Source organism: Neovison vison, chromosome 12 (assembly GCF_020171115.1).
Source record: "Neovison vison isolate M4711 chromosome 12, ASM_NN_V1, whole genome shotgun sequence".
In the NCBI taxonomy this organism is placed as follows: Eukaryota; Metazoa; Chordata; class Mammalia; order Carnivora; family Mustelidae; genus Neogale; species Neogale vison.
The window spans coordinates 130,152,290-130,173,101 of record NC_058102.1 but is presented as its reverse complement, the minus strand read 5'-3'; the positions used below and the strand labels follow the sequence as shown (position 1 = coordinate 130,173,101).

At 39.6% G+C, this 20,812-nt stretch overlaps 1 protein-coding gene across 7 annotated transcripts in view; it reads right to left on the bottom strand.

Moving 5' to 3' along the window:
• Positions 1-1,400: 1,400 nt before the first annotated feature.
• The window catches only part of ARMC3 (armadillo repeat containing 3), a 97,825-nt gene continuing 78,413 nt past the window's right edge, over positions 1,401-20,812 (bottom strand). For all 7 annotated transcript variants that reach the window (XM_044228021.1, XM_044228023.1, XM_044228022.1 and 4 more), the window contains 3 exons: positions 9,998-10,198; positions 7,746-7,908; positions 1,401-2,661 (listed from right to left, as the gene is read on the bottom strand). In XM_044228021.1, the coding sequence (XP_044083956.1) occupies positions 2,452-2,661; positions 7,746-7,908; positions 9,998-10,198 (574 nt within the window). In that variant the 3' untranslated portion in view covers positions 1,401-2,451. The remainder of the gene's footprint in view (positions 2,662-7,745; positions 7,909-9,997; positions 10,199-20,812) is intronic.

The following is a 20,812-nucleotide window of genomic DNA, read 5'->3' as shown; positions in this document are numbered from 1 at the left end:
CCTGGCAGAGAATTAGAATTAGATTTATCAATAATAAATCTGTGTATGTATATATATATATATTTCATTTTTTAAAATATTTTTTATTTATTCATTTGACAGAGCGAGAGAGAGAGACGGAATGTGCCCAAGCAGGGGGAGTGAAGAGGAGGAGGAGAAGCAGGGTTCCCACTGAGCAAGGAGCCAGACATGGGGCTTGATCCCAGGACCCTGGGATTGTGATCTGAGCTGAAGGCAGACACTTAACCCACTGAGCCATATTTTATATATACATATAAAATATGTATCTGTGTCTGTACTCTTGATATTGTTCTATTTTTATGCCCATTCCATACTAATTTCTTACCACTTTTTAATATATGTTCTGATATATGATGGACCCAGTTCCTCTTCATTTATTGCAAATATTATTGGCATGCACATGCATTCATTCTTCCAGATAAAGTTTCCTATCTGTCAGGTTTCAGAAAAGGCCATGTGCTGGGATTCTAAATGAGATACTAAATGTATATATTAATACGGGGAGCACTGAAATCTTTATATTGCTGAGTTTCCATCAAGGAAAATGATGTGTATCTTCATTTATTCAGATCTCATGAAATAGTTTTCCTTATTAAATCTATTTCTAGGTACTTTATACCTTGTGTTGCTATTGTGAACATGTTGTCTTTTGGTAACACAAAATAGATGAACTTCAAAGAACTGTCTCAAAATAGAATTTAAACTCAAACCTGCGCAATAATTTCTTAGAAGCCAGCTGAGAGAGACATTATACACAAATGTTTCTTAGATGAGAAAAGGGGAGGGGGATGGCCCTTGGCCTGTACCAGGCTGAAAATAACATTGTCTACCCGATCCGCAGCACAGTGGCTCCGACGGGAACTTTTGCTTCATTCCATCTTGCCGTTAGGCCATTGCCTACAAAAACCCTTTTCAGGACTTACTAGGAGGTTGTTTTTCAACGATGTTATTTTCTATATTACATTTGTCATCTGTATGAAGCTCCCAAAGAGGAATTCCCCTGGTCTTTGTTCCTCCTGAGAAACTGCTTTGTGCTTTTAGCCAGCGGACCCTATTATAAATCATGTAACTGATAGCATTTCCCACTGCCTTGTCTGCTAGAGAGCTTAGCGTCAAATTTTCACCCACTGCTAACAAATGCATGGGATTTTCATGGATGCATTTGAATTCTAAGCTTATTCCTGGCCTTGTTGAACTTGCTTTCCAACACTTACGCCTGTTTTTCATTTATTTTTATCTTGTTACATCTTACATATCTTTGTAATCCACTTTAAATGTGTTCTGGATCAAAACAGACTTGAAAATGCTTAGACGGGTTTGCATCCTATAATCCATGCCCCAGTTCACGAAATTGCATGATAAATATAATTACCACACCATTTGATATAAAGAACTTTATTTTGAAATAAGGAAATACAAATTCTTTGAAGTTATACATCGGTTCATACAGAATCATCTCAGCCTTCATTTCTAAAACCAAGCTGACTTTTAAAAACCTTCTAGTAAAATGATTACAGTAAACTTCAGACTTAAAGTCAGGCTAGGATATGTGTAGTTTAGGACAGTCATCATATTACTAGTTTTTATTTATCTTTTTAAATGTGTGTTTGTTCCCTGTTTCGCTCTCCATACTCAGAACACAATTTCTCACAAAGATTTACTCTCTTTCCTTATCTGAAATTTTCCAAAAAAGGATTTTTAGGCTACACAAATGCAAACAGCTCATTTCATGGCCCAGCATGAAAATGTGTAAAAGCAAATCAGAATTGTTTTTAACTGGAGGTATATATTAAGTAAAACTCAGACAGGACAAAAGACAAACACAGTTTATGGGAATAGGTTTTAGAAAGATTTTTAGTTCAGTGACGTATATTAAGTGATTTTCTTAATACATTTTTTATAGTGGGAACAAAAAATTTTTAGAATTTGTAATACTAAAATCGATCTATAGATATTCAAACTATCAATACTCTGACTTAGTGAGACAAGACATAGTCTTAGTCACTTAGTCTTAGTGACTGAAGACATAAAATACTATTGAATTTATTTAACCTAGTGTTCCTGAAGCTTCTGGACATGACAGGCATGAGGCCATGGGATTGTCCCTGGAATAGTGGTCAGAAGCTGGGTGTTTTACCACAAGGTTCCCAAAGGGCAGAGGCTCCTCAGGAAATAGTGGGATGGATTAATTTTGACAATAATAAACTTTACATGAGGGTCAGTGTGCGTAATAGGATCTAACCAGACTGAACTCTCACCAAGAGCCTGAAATCAGAACCACCACCAAGTTCAATCCACGTGTCCTCGTTTCTACACAGAGAGAACATTTCTAATACTTTTATTTAAAGAAATAAAATCAATCGGTGAACTTCATAGGAAGTGTACATAATACATTTCTTGTGTGAACCCTTTTTTTGTTCTTTTGGTAGCTTAGAGATATCTGTAAAGATCCGCTTCTTTACTTTTTAACTTCATCAACCCACCTGGGTGGAACATGAGGTCAACAATATATACCTCAGGGGGAGGGAGAGCCCCAATCAGTCCCTTACGAGTTTCATTCATCAACTTAATTTCATTCCAAGCTCTGCCATACTCCCCACGAACCAGAGAGCAGCCGATGCCAATTTTATCAGCCAGCGCCTGTGGGAGAAAACACAAGAGCAACCAAAAGTGGGGAGGGAGAGGGACAGGGAAAAATCCTTAGCCGGAAAACCCACCTTGTTGAAGGTGAAACGTACAACTCTTGCAAAGAAGGGCTTAGAAAGGAGGCTGAAAAAAATGTGGAATGTTGTGGTAGGAGCAAATACAGTATGATAAGTTCCCTTGTTCCCTGAGATCCTGTAGACTCAAAATCTCTGTGTAGGTCCTGCTGGGAAGTGACATTTTTCAGGCAGTTACACTGCATTGTATCAGCACAAGATTGATAACGTCATTGGAGGAAAGCTATTCCACGGGCTTTCAGCGCTACCACGCCCATCAATCTTTCTGTGTTTCTAGGCTGCTCTGTGGGTGTGATATGCAGTGGATAGAAGGGAGGGATCAAATCGGTGGGGACCTTTTCCTTGCTGATTTATTCTGTGTGATGGGGACGGTGCCGTGCGCCACGGGTCCGTCCTTCTTGGGCTGCCTGATGCCACTTCCTCTGGAGTGGCTTATGTCCCTTGGAAGTGCGCTCCTCAGTTTGCCCTGATTTTGAGGTTATTTTAAAAAGTGTCTTTAAAATAATCTGGAAACTTCTTAGCCACATCGTAGCGTCTTAGCCACTTTCTAGTTGTTGTCAACTCGGGCAAATGACTCAGCCTCCCTGTGCTTCCATTCCTTCATCTGAGAGATGAGAACAACAGAAGAGCCTCCTTCCTCGCAGGGTGTTTGCGGAGATGAAGGGGACGAATGCGAGACAAGTGTTTAGAGTTATGAATGCTGCACAGAGTGGGGACTCAACAAGGGTTCCCAGTAGTAGAAGGGAAGAATTGTGTGGTTTTAAAATAATCCGTGTATATAGTAACGTGATTTATTGATTATTTACAATGTATTGACTACACCAGGTAGACTTTTTTGGGTGGACCAAGACGATTAAGACATGGTTGTCCCTCTTAGAGCCTTCCGTCCTATCTAGTCTGAGCCTGCCTGATAGTCAACTCCAATACAACAGTATACAAATGGATGGCATTCTGTGGTATCATCATTTATAATAAGAAATACACATTGGATCTTTGTCCCATTTCTGGCACGGAACTCCTAAATCCTTGGGATCTCCTAAGCGATGAGAACCATAAAAGTGTCTTTATGTTTATGAGGTGACTTCTGGACCACACTTAAGGATGGGGGCTGTTTGGCAGGGGAACCAATCTTAATTGGAGGGTTACAACATTCAGTCCCACCCCCACCTCTGGGGAGAGGAGAGGGGTTGCAGGTTGAATCAGCCACCTGTGGCAATGATTTCATCAATTGTGCCTATGAAATGAAGCTTCCCTGAAAACCCAAAAGGTAAGCGTTTGGAGAGCTTCTGGGCTGGTGACCATGTGGAGATCCAGGGAGTGTGGTGCACCTAGAGAGGGGGACCGAGGCTCCAAGCCTTCTCCCCATACCTTTATCCATGCATCTCTTCCATTTGGCTATTCCCGAGTTATATCCTTTTATGATAAACTGGTGATTTAGTCATTCAAACGTTTCTGAGTTCTGTGAGTCCCTCTAGCAAATTAATCAGCCCTGAAGGGGCTGTGTTCTCGGGAACCTCCAATCTACAGAAGCACAGATGACAGCTGGGGCTTGGGACTGGTTGGCTGAAGTGTGTGTGGCGGGGACGGGACAGTGTTGCAGGACCAAGCCCATAACCTGTGGCGTCAGATGCTGTCTCTAGGTGGGTAGTGTCGGAATTGAGTTGCATTGAGCTAGCTGATGTTGGAAGACTGGCTGGGTGTATAAAACTGCCCCCTACCCCCGGGTCTGCCACCCCTCCCCTCACTGGAACTGGTACTTGGATCCTCTTACATTCATTGTCTAGTGGGGTAGAGAGTTGAAAATAAACACGTTTTCTGAAATAATATTTATTGCTCTCTTAATTCCATGTCAAGGCCCTTTAAATCATCAAAATAATTTCATAAAATAGATAATGATTTCCCATTTTAGATAGCATTTCCCATTTTATGGAGAGTAAAACTGAGGCCAGATCAATTTCCCGAGGAAGGTCACCATAAGTGGTGACCTGATGTGAAAGCCAGGGAATCTGTCCCCAGAATCTGAGCTCCTAAGCTCAGGGTGATCCTGCCTCCCACTGAGTGGAATGAGTTCCCAGCTGAAAGTTTCCATCTTCTCTGTGAAGTGGGAAACAAGGTCGTCTGCTCCAAGAAAGAGGCAGAGATGAAAGTGTTAGTAGAAGGACAGGCAGGTGTAGGGCAGAGCTGCTGAGGTGAAAAGGGAAAGCTTGTGACCAGGAGCTGGAAAGGAGTGGCCAGGCTACATGACTGTCCATGTGAGTTGGGGATGCTGACTTGGCTGTGGCATTCCCCATTGTCAAGTTCCAAAGCCCGAGCATCACGGTGGAAAGGGCAAGCAATCCAACTGGGCCTGGGGGGACTGGCAAGGTAGTGGGGAGGACAGATGGGGTCAAGAAAGTGAGGGAAGTTGGTGAGCCAGTTATAAGGTCCAAGGATAATTCATCCCGGCTGCCAAGGGGGAAAAGCAAAGCCAAAAAGGAGGCAGCAAACTGGAAGAAAATAGGAGGATGAAGAGTATTCATAGGAGTGAATGATTTAGGAGGGCGGAAGGATAAGATTTCATCATTGGTATTGGCGGTCAGAATGTCAGGGGTGGGCAAGACCCGGCTATTGAATTGTGTGACTCTACGCAGGTGTGAGGGTAATAGTTTCACTCTGGCATGATGAGGCTGAATATTCGTGCCCCTCCCCACCCCAAAAACATATGCTGAAAGCTTGATTCCCCAGTTGGGTGGTATTGGGAGATGGATCCTTTAGGTAGTCATGTTCAGAGGAGGCCATGAACATGGAGCCCTCCACTGTGGGATTAATGCTCTCGTAAGAGGAGGAAGAGATCAGAGCCATCTGTCTGTCTGGGATGTGAGGACTCAGGCAGAACGTGGCCATTGCAAATCAGGAAGAAGGTCCTCACCAGATGCTGACTCTGCTGGCAGCCTGATCTTCGACTTCCCAGCCTCAGCAATTGTGAGAAAAAAGTGTTCACTGATTAAACCCCCCAGAGTATGAGATTTTGTGAGGGTAGCATGAGCACACTAATACAGTGCCTGGGAGACACTAGGGTGCAGCCCACTGTGCGCAGACACACAGATCAGGAATCAGGAGAGGTTTGTGAGACAGAGGAAAGAATCTGGGTGCCTTTGGCAGTTTGTATTTAAGGCCATGTGACCGGAGGACCTCACTGTAGGAAATATATAAAGTAAGAAAAGAGAAGGTCTGGGGTGGAACCGTGAGGGAGCCCCACATTGAAGAGGGGTCGAGGAAAAGAGGTCACCAAAGGTGACTGAGATGAAGGGGAGAGAGTTCAAAAGACTAAAGAGAGTGGTGTCAAGGGACAAGAAGGACCAGTGACAATTTTTTTGACATATCAAGTAAGACAGACGATAGATTCCTGGGGTCCGTTCTAACAGGAAGCCAAGGCCAGGCTTCAGTGGGCTGAGGAGAAAAACTAAGGAAACAGAGGAAGGACAAGGTGCTGAGATGATTCTGAATTTTGACCCAGAATGAGAATTATCTACATATAGAAGCAATGTGGTAGGTTTGATTCAGATAGGCACGGGTTCAGGCTCCAGTTGGGCTTCTGGTTGACCTTGGGTAAGTTCCCTCTTTGAGTTCAGTTTTCTTGTCTTTCAAACAAGGGTAGTAATTTCAACCTTTGGCATTTCTGAGACTTTCACAATTGCATTTATCAAGTGCTTGACACGTAGTTCAAAATGATGGTGGTCATGGTAATAGGAGCTTTGGGAGTAGTTGTAGCTATGATGAGAAAAGATTTCTATTTCCTCTTTAAGTAGTATAGACTTAACTTTAGATTTTCAAGGAAAAACAGCTAATAGAGAGAAAGATTGAAGATAGGAGAAAATTCGATAAAGCAAAAAATCCAAGAAAATAGGGAAGACTGGCATTTGGATTAGAGATCGAATTACCTTAGAACTGGAAACAAGATACACATGGATGTAAAGAGGTTTGTAGGTATTTGGGAGGGGGTAGGAATCTTTACATTCAGTCTATATTTCAAAAACCATTTTTGCAGCTACTACTATAGTCCAATACTTGAGACAATGGAGGAAAAAACCACCTACTTCTTTATTGAATCTGATCCTTTTTGAGTGTCCTCATCTCAGTGACTAACGCCGTCATTACCAGTTGCCCCGCCCAGGACCTGAAAATCACTTCTCATGTTCTTCTCATGCAATCAATCCCTCATACCACACCTAGGCAGACACCAACTGTTTTCAGTTGTATCTCTTAAATCTCCCTGTACACTCACACCTTTTTCACGCCCTCACAGCTATGGCTGTAGTAAAGGTCATCCGTAGTTCTTGCTCCAGTGATCTTCCAGTTGGTCTTTCTGTCTCCAGTCCTGCCCCTGCTCTAATCGATTCCCCATTCTGTTGTCTGAATGGTGTTTCAAAATCACGTTACTGCTTTCCCCTTAACCACATTCAGTGGCTCTCACAGATTTTAGGGTCAAGTGCAAACTCCCATGGTGCTCTGTGATCTGCCCGTTAGCCTCACCCAACCCCTCCTCTTTCCTACATCCAGACAAACTACTCTGCATTCCTCCAATGGACCAGGGGCTCTCATTCTTGTTATTTTGTATAAGATGTTAGCTTTGTTTAGAATGCTCTTGTCTTCCTTCTTTACCTGCTGAATTTCTACATAGTCTCTAATATTCAGGCTGCATATCACTTCCTCCCCTGAAATTTTCCCTGACACCTCCTTAGAACCCACAAGTCTCCTTGGGTAGCTGGTGGGCTACCAATTTCATATCTCTATATTCCCAGATCGTAGAAGAGCCCTTGGCCTATAGTAGATGTATGATAAACGTTGAATGAATATGTTTCTGATAGTCTAACAAATATACACATACATACATATCTCAAATAGAAGTAACTCTAAATGATAGGATTAATACGAGCCAGTTAAATGTTAGCCACTGGCTCACACCATCATGATAAAGACAAACAGTTTTACCTACTGGCAAATGAAACAAAACATTTTAAGTACCTTGAAAAGCAAAGCTCGATGGTAGAAGATTCCTTGTTTGATCAGTCCAATTGGTACGACATTGGATTTAAGTTGAAATTTTAGTTCACTTATATGAAGTTCCCAGCTGAAATCATGTAGTTTCTCTTTTGAAACTTTACCACCCATTTTTTCTGCCACATACCTGTTTCAGTTACATTGAGATCATATTAATCAAGTTTAATATCTCACTTTAGATGCTTTGAGTATAACTATATGTGCAAAAACTGTATTTCCTCTGACTTTTATTATTGGCTTTATTTTTTAAACGTACTATAAGAGTGTTAACATTATGCCTGTTGTCTTCAAACTATCATGTGTAAACTGAAATTCTCTTTCATTCAACACAATTCAAAACTCTTTCATTCAACACAAAGGAAGAAATAAATGTTAATTTCAATATTTACAACAAGATACAAATCAATATCATACTAAATTTGTATCAGAGCAGTCTTAAAGTTCTATCTTGCTCTTGAAAAATATTTTCAAACGTTTCAATCTGAAATCCAAGGCATTGTACTAAATATAGTCCTTCTTTTAAGGAATTTGAACAAAAGGATAATAAAAACACACTGGAAATTTTCCCATTGGGAATATATTTGGAAATATTTTCAAGTCCTATAAGTGTTTTCCTTTTAAATTGTCTTATATTTTTTTATTTAGAGGCATTTATGTAACACTGAAGTGAGAGGAGAGTGGAAGGGGGCAGAAGGAAAACTAATTAAGTTGGGTGGTGTGCTTTGCCTGGGGGTTTTCTCCTTATTGGCTCTCCCAGCAGAAGTTAGTACACACACCTCCAAAAATCCTCTGTTGAAGGCTCCTACATCTTGGAGTAGAAGCAGAATTGCAAAGTTTAAGAACGAATTTCCTCTTGCTGCCCATAGGATCAAGCAAAGAAGAACCATGCGAAAACCAGAAAGGGGTGGGGAGAGAGCCGTCCCATGGGCTTTGCCAGGAGTCCTGTAATGAATGCCCGGAACCAAAAGCACAGGGACAAAGCTCTGGATCTCGCCGCATAAAGGGCTCAGGTTAAAAAAACAAAAACAAAAAAACACAATTATTTGGGAATGATGAAAAGTCTTCCTGATAGGAACAGAGCATGGGGCACGTGACAAATGCTGAAATGAGCTCAGAGTTCTGCGCACGTCATCACTTCTCAAGGACATCAGGAAAACTTCCGTCGCCAAAAATGTTCTCTTCCAGTTCTGGCTGCCGAGAAGTCAATGATCTGGCGGCTGTGTTTCTTGCAGTTGTCACACCCAGGTTTGATGAGTGCAAGGCACGTCTACTTGGAGTAGATCCAGGCTCTTGTGGAGACTACAGCTGCTGTAGGATCCACTAGCTCACTTACGGGTTGTCGGTGCCAGCTACAGAGGCCACCCTCCGCTTCCTGTGATTCCTAATCCCTTACAGCTACCAAGTCCAGTTCTCAGATTTCTCTTAGTGGACTCACATTAAATGTTCTAATGAGGAAGGTAACGTTACCTGGCGTCTGCAGAGTGTGGAGCCTGCCCAAACAGCCACCCCATAGAGCGCGCACACCCTCACTTGAGAGCAACGCAAAATGCAAAATACCAGACATCTATCTGATCAAAAAATCAGTGACAGCTGTTTGTATCAGAAAAGAATTTGTGGGGCTGGGGTAACCTGGTGATGGGCATTAAGGAGGGCGTGTGATGGAATGGGCACTGGGTGTCATAGAAGACCGATGAATCACTGAACTCTACCTCTGAGATGAATAATACACCACATGTTAATCCACTGAATTTCAATTTAAAAAAATCAAAAAAAGGAAATAATTTGTGAGTTTGCAAAGAATTCACAACAGGATTCCTTTAAATCATGAGTACCCCATGTACCTAAGGGGTAATTTAATTTTTTCTTTCTTTCTTTTTTTCTTTATTTTTGGAGTAATTTAATTTTCAAACTTTTGATTCATTCCTAACTTCTCCAGGATCACATCGAACGATGCCGTTAATGGTTCAGCTGGAGAAAATGACAAAAGCATTTTTCTTTAAGCAATTTCCAGCTCCTAGCTCTGATTCTTGGTGGAAATGGGACCTAAAATAGAAATTGGGCATTTTTTCAATTTATTGTGTTTCTGCTTCAGGGTCAGAAGTGGGGGCCAGAATTATGGTGTCGTTAGCTGAAAATGGGCTAAGAAATGCAAACCACTAAAATCAAAAACTTTGCTTCAGAAACTTTAAATGCCTATGTAGATAGAGACAACTTACTTGGCAAGAGCCTCAATCTGCTCCTTGATATTCGTTATGGGGAATATTGACTTGGTCACTTCATACACATAAACACAGAAGTCCGGGTCGGAGGGAGGGTACCATTCTTTATCGGGGCTCCCTTCTCCAATCAGTTTGGGGACTGCTGCAACCTCTTCTTCCTCCTTCACTTTTTCCTCTTCTTTTTTCCCTCGGCCTTTCCTTTGAGAGGAAACGGCAGCAATCAGAGTCATGAAATGAACAGGCAGTAACTGCGCTCCGAGTTCATCTGAAGAGCACCCCAGAAATAGAGTATTTTATACCTTAACGACCATATCATATGCAGCTTTCAAATTTTTGATGACAACGATAGCATTTTATAGTCTCTATGTTATGTAAGAGAAATTAGCTTTCAAGATAATATGACATGACTGATACGTATTATGAAAATCGTACACTGGTCTTGCCTACGATTGCCTAGCCAGATGTCTGGTGCATAGTAGGTACATAATAAACATTTATTGAATTGGGGAAAAAATAGGTGGCCTCCTCAGGGAGTCTAAGCCAGTCTTACATCCCTTCTTGCTTCGGTTGAGACCTTCTGAAGGAAGAGCCTGAATCACTGTTTTTTTAAAAAAGAATGATCCAAAACATGGAAAAAAAGCAAAACAAAATAAGGCTGACATCCATGTCACACAGGAGTGAAGACTTACCTAAGTTTATCTTTTTTCTTTTTTAAAGATTTTATTTATTTGACAGAGAGAGACAGCATAAGCAAGCAGAGGGAGAGACAGTAGTAGGCTCCCCGCTGAGTAAGGAGCCCGATGCAAGACTTGATCCCAGGACCCTGAGATTTGGACCTGAGCCAAAGGCAGTGCCTTAACTGACTGAGCCACCCAGGCATCCCTTACCTAAAGTTTATCTGGTGAAATGCACTTAATTCTGTATTTAGGAAAACTGGAATGTACTTAGTTGTAAAGATACTGTTTAATTAAAACATTCTGTGAATTAATTGCTTCAAACTTAGAGAATTTGCTAGCTAACATGTGTTTGTTTAGTAGAGATGCAAACTATTTCTGTGGATTGAGAAGATCTTGCCAGAGGCTATAGTTTATTGTCCTGTAGGATGCTAACTAGTTGTTGTTGTTGTTGTTGTTTTTTATGTAACTCAGTGATCTTTTCCTAACATTCCTTAATTAAACTGGATATAAATACCTAGATCCTCAAACGTCCTTTGGACCAAATGTCCTTTGGACTAATATTAATGTCTTACTGGTTCCCTCATTAACTTCTGAGTTGGGCAAAAGTAATGACATGTGTTCTCATTCCAGGTAACATGGAGTAGGCACATTTAATCCTGTTTCTCCTACTGAATACAGTCCATCAAACCTGGACAGGATTCGACCACTACTTGAAGACTCTGAAAAGCAAATGGTAGCAGGAAGATCTGAGAAAATCTTTTTAATTATTAATGAACAGATGGTGAGTTTATTTTTTCCTCCAGTATTCTCCAAACCAGACACAGCTCAAATCTGGAAGTAGGCATTCGCACAGACAGAGCTCAAGGAGGAGCCCTCTTGAGAAACAGGAAAGACACAGGGTGGAGGAAAGCTGTGTTTTGTTGTGTTCTTTTTTTTTTTTCCCCTCCATTCTTTTGTGCCCCAGCCCCTAAGGAATCCTGTGACAGTGGTGGCAGTGGTGACATCAGCATTTCATAAGAACCTAAAATAACTTTATACTTGCTCAGTCCTCATGTTGTTTGGCTGGAGATATAGGGGCAGTCATGGTAAGAGTATAGCAGGGCAGGATAAATGAAGTTTTCTGGCTTGAGGACCAAAAAGAAACCTCCAAGGAACCAACAAAGACAAGGGAGATCACGAAGAGCGAAAAGCTCAGGAAAAAAAAAATCAAGTTATTTATGAATTCTTAGGCTTACCCGCTGCCCACCCCCAAGCTGTGTATACATAGTTCTGACCCTAAACAGTACATCACAGATTTTAAGGATGGAACAATGGAACTGACCACCACCCAAATCCTAAGCTGGACACACAGTCAGGACTGTTCCAAATAGCACTGCCAAGCTTTTGGAAACCAGACGGACTGTGGAAATGACAACCCACAGAACACTGGCTGAAACTTGCTGAAGATTGGAAGCAGCTGAGTCTGGGTGCCTGACTGTCTCAGTTGGAAGAGTGTGTGATTCTTGATCTTGGGGTCGTGAGTTTGAGCCCCCACGCTGGGTGTAGAGATTAAATAAATAAAATACAACTTAAAAAAATACAACTTAAATAAATACAACTTAAAAAAAGAAGAAGAAGAAGAAATCAACTGCGTCAACTACTGGCTAAAACAGACACACAAAATAGACATTTTTCTTAGAAGGCATATAAGACTCATTCACTAATATCTTGATTACTGTATTTTTATCACAAATCATTAAATCAGAGAGATTCAACTTTATTCTTCTTTTTCAAAATTATTTTGTATACCTTCCCATAAAGTTTTTAGAATTAGCATGTCTGTATCTACAGAAAATCCTACTGGAATTTTGATGGAATTATACCAAATTTATAGATCAATTTGGGAGAAAACCGACATTTTTACTATGTTGAATTTTCCAACACATGAACATGGTATATCTCTTCACTCATTCAGTGACTCTTTGATTTCCTTTGTATTTGATGGTTCTCAATGTATAAGTGTTGTTTCACTTTCATTTTTATTTCATATTTCCTTTTGAAATCTATTAAAAATGGTAGTTGACAAATTTTGGGGTTTCAATTTTTTATTGTCAGTATATAGAAATAGGATTTTTGTGTAGTGACCTGATATCCTGATCTGTTGTTAAACTCACCTATTAGTCCTATGAGTTTTTTAAAAAGTAGATTCTTGGAGCACCTGGGTGGCTCAGTGGGTTAAAGCCTCTGCCTTCGGCTCAGGTCATGGTCCCAGGGTCCTGGGATTGAGCTCTTTGCTCAGCAGGGAACCTGCTTCCTCCTCTCTCTCTCTGCCTGCCTCTCCATCTATTTGTGATATCTCTCTCTGTCAAATAAATAAATAACAACAACAAAAAAGTAGATTCTTTTCTTAACAACAACAAAAAAAGTAGATTCTTTAAGGATTTTCTTTTCTTTTTTTTTTTTAAGATTTTATTTATTTGACAGACAAAGATCACAAATAGGCAGAGGGGCAGGCAGAGAGAGAGGAGGAAGCAGGCTCCCCACAGAGCAGAGAGCCCAATGCAGGGCTCAATCCCACGACCTGAGCCAAAGGCAGAGGTGGTTCAACCCACTGGTTCAACCCACTGAACCACCCAGGTGCCCCTCTTTAAGGATTTTCTATTTAGACTATCTTGTTGTCTGCAAATAGGAATTATTTTTCCCCCTCACTTTCCAATCTTCATACTTCTAAAAATTGCCTTATTGCAATGTGTAGGCCTTCCAATACAATGTTGAATAGGAGTGATAAGAATAGTTACCCTTGTTTTGTTCATGATCTTGTCAGAAAAGCATCCAGTCTTTCACCATTAAGATATAATCAAGTAGTTTTCTTCACCCCCCCGTGGATGCCTTTCATCAGATAGAGAAAGTTCTCTTATATTCCTATTTTGCTGACAGTTGTATTTTTTTTTATCATAAATAATGTTAAAATTTGTCAAATACGTTTTCTGCATCAATTAATATGATCATGGAGTTTTTTTAATACTGTCAATATGATAGATTACATTGATTTTCAAATGCTGAACTGGCCTTACATTCTTGGGATAAACTCCTTTTGGATGAATTATTCTTTTTATGTATTGCTGGATTTGATTTGCTAATATTTCATGGAGGACTTTTACATCTGTATTCATGATGGTTACTCAGCAGTAATTTTCTTTTTCTTTTTTAAATATTTTATTTTTTTATGTATTTGTCAGAGAGAGAGAGAGAGAGAGAGCAAGCGCACAAGCAGGCAGAGGCAGAGAGAAAAGCAGGCTCTCTGCTGAGCAAGGAGTCTGATGTGGGACTTGATCCCAGGACCCCGGGATCATGACTAGAGCCAAAGGCAGTGGCTTAACCGACTGAGCCACCCAGGCATCCCCATAATTTTTTGTATAACTGTCTTTTCTGATATTGGCATTAGGATAATACATTGGGAAACATTTTCCCTTATTTCCTGGAAAAGACTATTTGGAGTTGTTATTAATTCTTGAAATGTTTAGCAGAATTTACAAATAAAACCATCAAGGTCAGGAGATTCTTTTTAGGAATGGTTTTATGAATTCAATTTCTTTCATAGTTCTGGATTATTTAGTCATCTATTTCATCCTTGGTGAGTTTTAGTAGTTTGCAGTTTTTTTTTTTTTTTAAGATTTTATTTATTTATTTGACAGAGAGAGATCACAAGTAGGCAGAGAGGCAGGCAGAGAGAGAGAGAGAGAGGAGGAAGCAGGCTCCCTGCTGAGCAGAGAGCCCGATGCAGAACTCGATCCCAGGACCCTGAGATCATGACCTGAGCCGAAGGCAGCGGCTTAACCCACTGAGCCACCCAGGTGCCCAGTTTGCAGTTTTTGATGCATTTGCTCATTTCCTCTAAGTGGCTGAATTAAAGTGCTCATAGCATTATCCTTCAATGTGTGGAGGGTTTGTGATGACAAATCCTTCTTTCATTTCTAATATTGATAATTTACATATTTTCTTTTTTATGTTTTGTCAGTCTTGCTAGAAGTTTTTCAATGTTATTGATGTTTTTAAAGAATAAGCTTTTGATTTCATTTGCTTTCTCTGCAGTTTCTGTTTTCAATTCCATTGATTTCTGGCCCTTTTTATTTTCTTCCTTCTCCTTGTATTGGGTTTTCTTTGCTTGTTTTTTTCTGGTTTGAGGTAAGAGCTTAGCTTACTGACTCAAGACCTTCCTTTCTTTTTTTTTTTTTTTTAAGACCTTCCTTTCATTTTAATATAGTTAGTAAAATAAATTTCCCTCTAAGCACTGCTTTGCTTTTATCCCGCAAATTTTGATATGCTATATCTTCACTTTCATTCAGTTCTTTGTAGTTTTAAACTTCCTTTGAGACTGTTGTCCCATAGTTTATTTAAAAATGTGTCATTCAATTTCTGCCCATCTAGAGATTTTCTTGTTGTCTTTCTGTTGTTAATTTCTAGTTTGTTTCTATAATGGTCAGAGATCATATCCTGTATGATTTCAATTAATTTAAAGTTGCTTAGCTTTATGACCCTGGGTATTTGTAAATGTTCCACATGAAGTGGAAAAAATACGTTTTCTGTTGTTAGTGGTGGAGTGTTCTACTATATATTGATTAGATACTATTTATTGTTGTTCAAATCTTTTATATCTTTGCTGATTTCAGGTCAAGTAGTTCTGTCAGTTGCTCAGAGGAGAGTGTTGAAATCCTCAGCCATAATTTTGGACTTGTCTATTTCTACTTTCTGCTCTATGAGTTTTTGCTTCATGTATTTGAGGATCCGCTGTTTGGTGCAACGTTATTAGACCATTATGTCTTCCTCATGGATTAACCCATTTTGTCATATGTAATGTTCCTCCTCTTTGTCTCTAGAAGTTCTCTTTGCTCTGAAGTCTACTTTATTACATATTAAAAGGCCACTCCTGCTTTTTAAAAAATTAATGTTTACATGGTATCTTTTTCCATCTTTTCACTTTCAACCTACCTATACCAATGATTTGAAGTGAAGTGTCTTTAAACAGCATATAGTTCCACATAACATTTTAAAAAAGATTTTATTTTTAAGTAGTCTCTACACCCAACATGGGGCCCAAACTTACAACCCTGAGAGATCAAGAGTCACATGCTCTACCAACTGAGGCAGCCAGGTGCCCCTCCATCATAACTTTTTAATCCACTCTGCCAATCTCTGCCTTTTGATTGGTTCTTACTCCTCTGTTTTTCCTTTTTTGACTTTTTGTTGGTTACCTGAACATTTTTTAGTTTTCCACTCTGATTTATTTGCACCATTTTTGAGTATAGCTCTTTGTATAAGTTTGTAGTGGTTACTGTAAGATTTTAGTACACATACATAGTTTATCACAGTCTGCTGGTATCTACATTTTACCACTTTGAGGGAAGAGTGGGAACTCACATCCATGGAGGTCTCTTTACCTTTCTTCATTTTTGTTTCAATCATCAAACATGGTTTATAAAACTCATAAGGAAATAGGCTATTGTGTATACCCATATTCCAATTCTTTTTGCTATTCCTTCTTTCTTCCTTGATGCTTCCAGTTTCTTTCAACATTTTCTTCTTGTTTGAAGAACTTCTAGTAACTAGTCAGTATGTAAAGGTAGAACTATCGAGAATAAATTCTTTGTTTTCCTTTGCTTGGAAATGTCTTTACTTCCCCCTCTTCGTTGCTAAAGGTTAGTTTCCGAAGAGACAAAAGAAATGGTTGATTTCTTTAGCAGTTGAGAAATGTTATGCCATTTCTTTTTAGCCTGAGAGAAATGTACTATCATTCAAACTGGACTTTCCCTATAGGAAACTGGAGCATGTGCTTTTATGAATTTTGGATTCCATGACTCAGGTGGACTTCCTTGGGCAGAGTTATCTCCCACAAGAAAATTGCTTCCTATGCTATGATAGCAGAAAGGGAGGGAGGACAATTCCCTCTGTGTGGGAAGGACAGAAACCTCTGTGTGATTTCTATAGCCTTTGCTTAAGTGTGTCTTTTTCCTGCAGCTCCTGTATTATATCTTTTGCTATAATAAATCTCGGCCATAACTGTATATAAATATAAATATAATATATCCCCAGCTAGCCAAGAAAATGGGGCTAGGTCAGGTGAATTTCCCAAATTATGTCCTTGCAACTATTGAGCATTCTGTTCCACAAGCAGTACATTGGCAGGAATTATCTTTAAGTATTTCTTGAAGTACAAGGTGAAGGGAGGGGGGATCAGCTAAAGGCCACATGAATTTTCTCTTTATTTTGATGTAAAAATACAAAAATAATTTTATGAAATGCTTTTGGAGAATTACACAAAACTCTGTGATCATAACAAATACTGAAAGTTTTATATTTTCTTTTTTAAATTTATTATTTATTGGAGAGAGACAGAGGGAGAAGCAGGACTCTGCTGAGCAGGGCCTGATCTTAGGACCCCAGGACCATGACCTGAGCCAAAGGCAGATGTTTAACTGACCGAGCCTCCCAGGAGCCCCAAGTTTTATATTTTCTAATTCAATATTCTATTGACTATAGCTAAGTAAAGGGTTGAACCTAATCATGTATGAAATGCACTCACCACATATTATGGTAAAATCTTTAAGCAAAAATTAGTATTTTTCCAGCTCTACCATCTAAACACTTTCCTTTGTTTTTTTGTAAATGGAACATCTTCACACCCATAGGAAGACTTTGGGAAAAAGCAAAGGACCACTGGAAGGTCAATTAGAATGGTGGGAAGCATATTTAGGTTTACCTGTTGAGGGTAAACCCAGTTACAGGGTAGCTTTGTAATATTGGACAATTTGACTCAGAGCCACCTACAAAACAAAGCAGGTTGTATTTCTCACTGAGTGTGCCTCCAGGAGAAAGGAAGAATGATTTGGCACATAGAAGATGTTAGCCAGCACACAGGGCTAAGTGCATCATGGAGGGCAATCTTATTGAACGATTAAAAAGGGATAATTTAATGGAGCTCTTGAAGTGTAGTTTCCCACAGCTCTTTATGGAAGTATTTCATTTGGACTTCTTTCCCATGAAGTCTGCCCAGTTGTGTTAATAAGGGCTTTAATACTTAAAGGAATTTCATTTCTAAATAAATATGGAAACAAGTGCTCAGAAATAACAAAATTAACTCTTGTAAAATTAATCCTCAGAAAGAACATCAATTTGTGATTAAAGATAGCAGGACTTTTAACTTTCTTACAGAGGCTTGAGCAAAACTACCTCAGAAAACAGAGATTTACTGTGGGAATCTAGAAAAATAAAGATCGTTTCTGTGTTCATAGGTAGATGGGAAGGTAGGCAGCTAAGATTTGTCTGTCTCCAAATTGTGCATTGACATTTTCAAAGTTTAATCACTCACTCCTTTTTGACATCATCAACTATTTGAATAAATTAGAAGGCAAGCCTGCTGGGAGAACTGTAAGTCATGAATCTGGCCCACATGGGGTTTCAATTTAGGCAGGAAGATTTTGGTATATGAAAAATAACTATCATGCCTGGTAGTGTTCAATAAACTCCACATGAGTGATAAAAATACGAAACTCAAGATGTTCTAGAAATCTATCCCAACTGGGCGTCCTGTTCCACCTACTCTGTTCCAAAGAGAATATTGTACAAAGTGGACACACAATGTATTCTGGGCTTAGAAGGATGCATGCATGTGTGTGTGTGTGTGTGTGTGTGTGTTGTGTAGTTTATTTTGTTATTTGTTAACGTCCCAGTAGGGTGTAAGCTCTTTGAAAACAGAGGTTTTTGTTCACTACTCTATCTATAACACTAGAACAACTCCTAGCACCTAGTACAGTAAATATTTGCTGAATGAATGAATAATCTCAAGAAAAGAAGGTGAGAAGGTATTTAAATGTGATTAAGATGTTAAGGGTGATTAAGAGACAGTATCTATTTCTGAAAGACTTTTGTAGTCAGTCCAGATTTGGGGGGGGAAGGGAAAAAACGGCTAAGCTAAGGTTAAAAAAGAAGGGCTCGAGGGAAATTATTTTAAAAATAAAAATGTTTTAGGAAGTCACGATGATGAAGATCAAGACAGAACAGCAGAAATGTTTAAGTACATGTGGTAAATTTCTAGAAGACTCCAGAGATAAACAGAACGGAAGGGAACAAAATAGAGACAGGAAAGCAATAAACTTTTAAGTGTGTATAATAAACTCACACACAGTCAACTTAAATATTTATGAAAATTGGTCTGAGTACAAAAATACAGCACAGATAGAACTTATAATACGTTTACAAATAGGTATAGTAAATGTTTATTGCAAGGAGAATGGTCTTCATAAAGAAAAGCTTCAGAGGGCATATTAGATTTGTTGGTTCCGGTGAAGCCTAGGAACGTATCAAGGATAAAGAGGAAACTAATCACCTCTCCCATGAGTGTTTTTCCATGAAGGACAGCATGACTGAAACCTTCACATGCAAAAATAATCCGGTTGCTCGTTACCCAGTGAGACCATGTTGCTTCCAGATTTTAATATATGTAGAATATGGTGACGATATTCATGAGGAGAAAGAGAAAAATCATTCCTTCCTTATCCGTATTAGGCTACCCCACACACATAATTGATTTGCTTGTTTCCCATCCCTTCTCTCCATTTCCCTTCAAGTTAGCCACTTTGTGGCCCTAGATGGCTCATTATTCTTTGTCAGTATCTCTCAGTAACTTTGTGGTAACATTAAACATTCTCAGATGAATAGAGTTAAAATGTTTTATTCAATCTCCACGATCCAAAGGACTAATAGTCACAAGACAAGAAGGGTTGACCAAAAGACAGACAACAAGACAACAAACAAGATTATGACCAACCTATCTCCCCAGTGGACCCAGGAATAAGGAAGGGGTAAAGGTCTGGACATAACTGATCACTTAAGTATGCCAAGCAATGGTTTAATTACTGGGCAAACATAGTTTCACTTACTGTCCCAGAACCTCTATGAGGCAAGGATCTTTTCTGTTTTAGAGATATGAAAACAAAGGACCAGTTTTGTCTGAACGTAAAATGTGTGTTCTCCTTCCTGCTAACAATCTGTTTGAATGTTGGGAGTACATCAGGGTTTATCTTCAAGTGGGGAGAAGATTCAGGGACAAGGAGGAAAATGGAAATGGTGTGAAATGAAATAATTATCTTCATTTGTTTACTTATTCTCCTGGAGCATTTTTGGAGGGAGTCAAACCTCTATTCCCTTCAACAACCAACATTCAATACTTGAAATTATTTATGAATATTTAATCTATAAATATTTATTGACTGTCCCCAGTGTTCGTAATACTATTCTAGCCTCTACGACTATAAAAATGAAAAAGGCCTGGTCCCAGGTCTCAAGTTGTCCATTGCTGAGTAAGAAAGACAAATAGCTCAAAAGCAAGAAGTTCAGGTTACATATGAGACCATTTGCATTCATGAAGGAGTGAACTCAAAGAGAATACCTAATGTGGGGTGGCCAGGGAAGGCCTCACAAAAACAAAATATATAATGAGTCAAAATTTGCCATGCCAAAAAAAAAAAAAAAATTTGCCATGCATAGGAGACATGTAAGACAATCAGAAGGGGCGCCATGATGGCTGTTTGGACTTCATCTGGAGGATGGCAGGGAATCATTGCTTTAGGCAGAATAACATCATCAGCCTTTCATTTCAGGGAAGGTAATTCACGGGGGTCGCATGGAGGATGGGTTTGTGGAGGGCTATACAAAAGGCAGAAGAATCTTACAAAAAGGAGGTTAGTGACTTGAGATGTAATACAAAGGCCTGAACTGGGGACATAAAGGTGAAAATGGAGGAAAACCATGACTTAGGAGACATTGAATGCATGGGACTGAGAGTCAGTGTAGGATGGGAAAGGAGAAGAAGGACTTTAAGATGATTCCTAGGTTGAGCAATTACATGAGAAGATGGTAACATTCACCAGCCTAGGGAAGAGAGGAGGAGGAAGTTTGGCAGTTGGGGGAACAATGAGTTTCATCGGGAACACATTGTTTACAGGGCAGCAGGAGAGAGAAGGCTGGACTCAGGAGAGGGGTATATACATGTCAGCAGTAGCTAAAACCATGGAGAGTGAGAGCGGGAGTACATGAAGAATCCTGGAGAATGGGAGTAAATGCAGAATTCTGGAGCATGTCAGTATATAAGGTAGTTGTG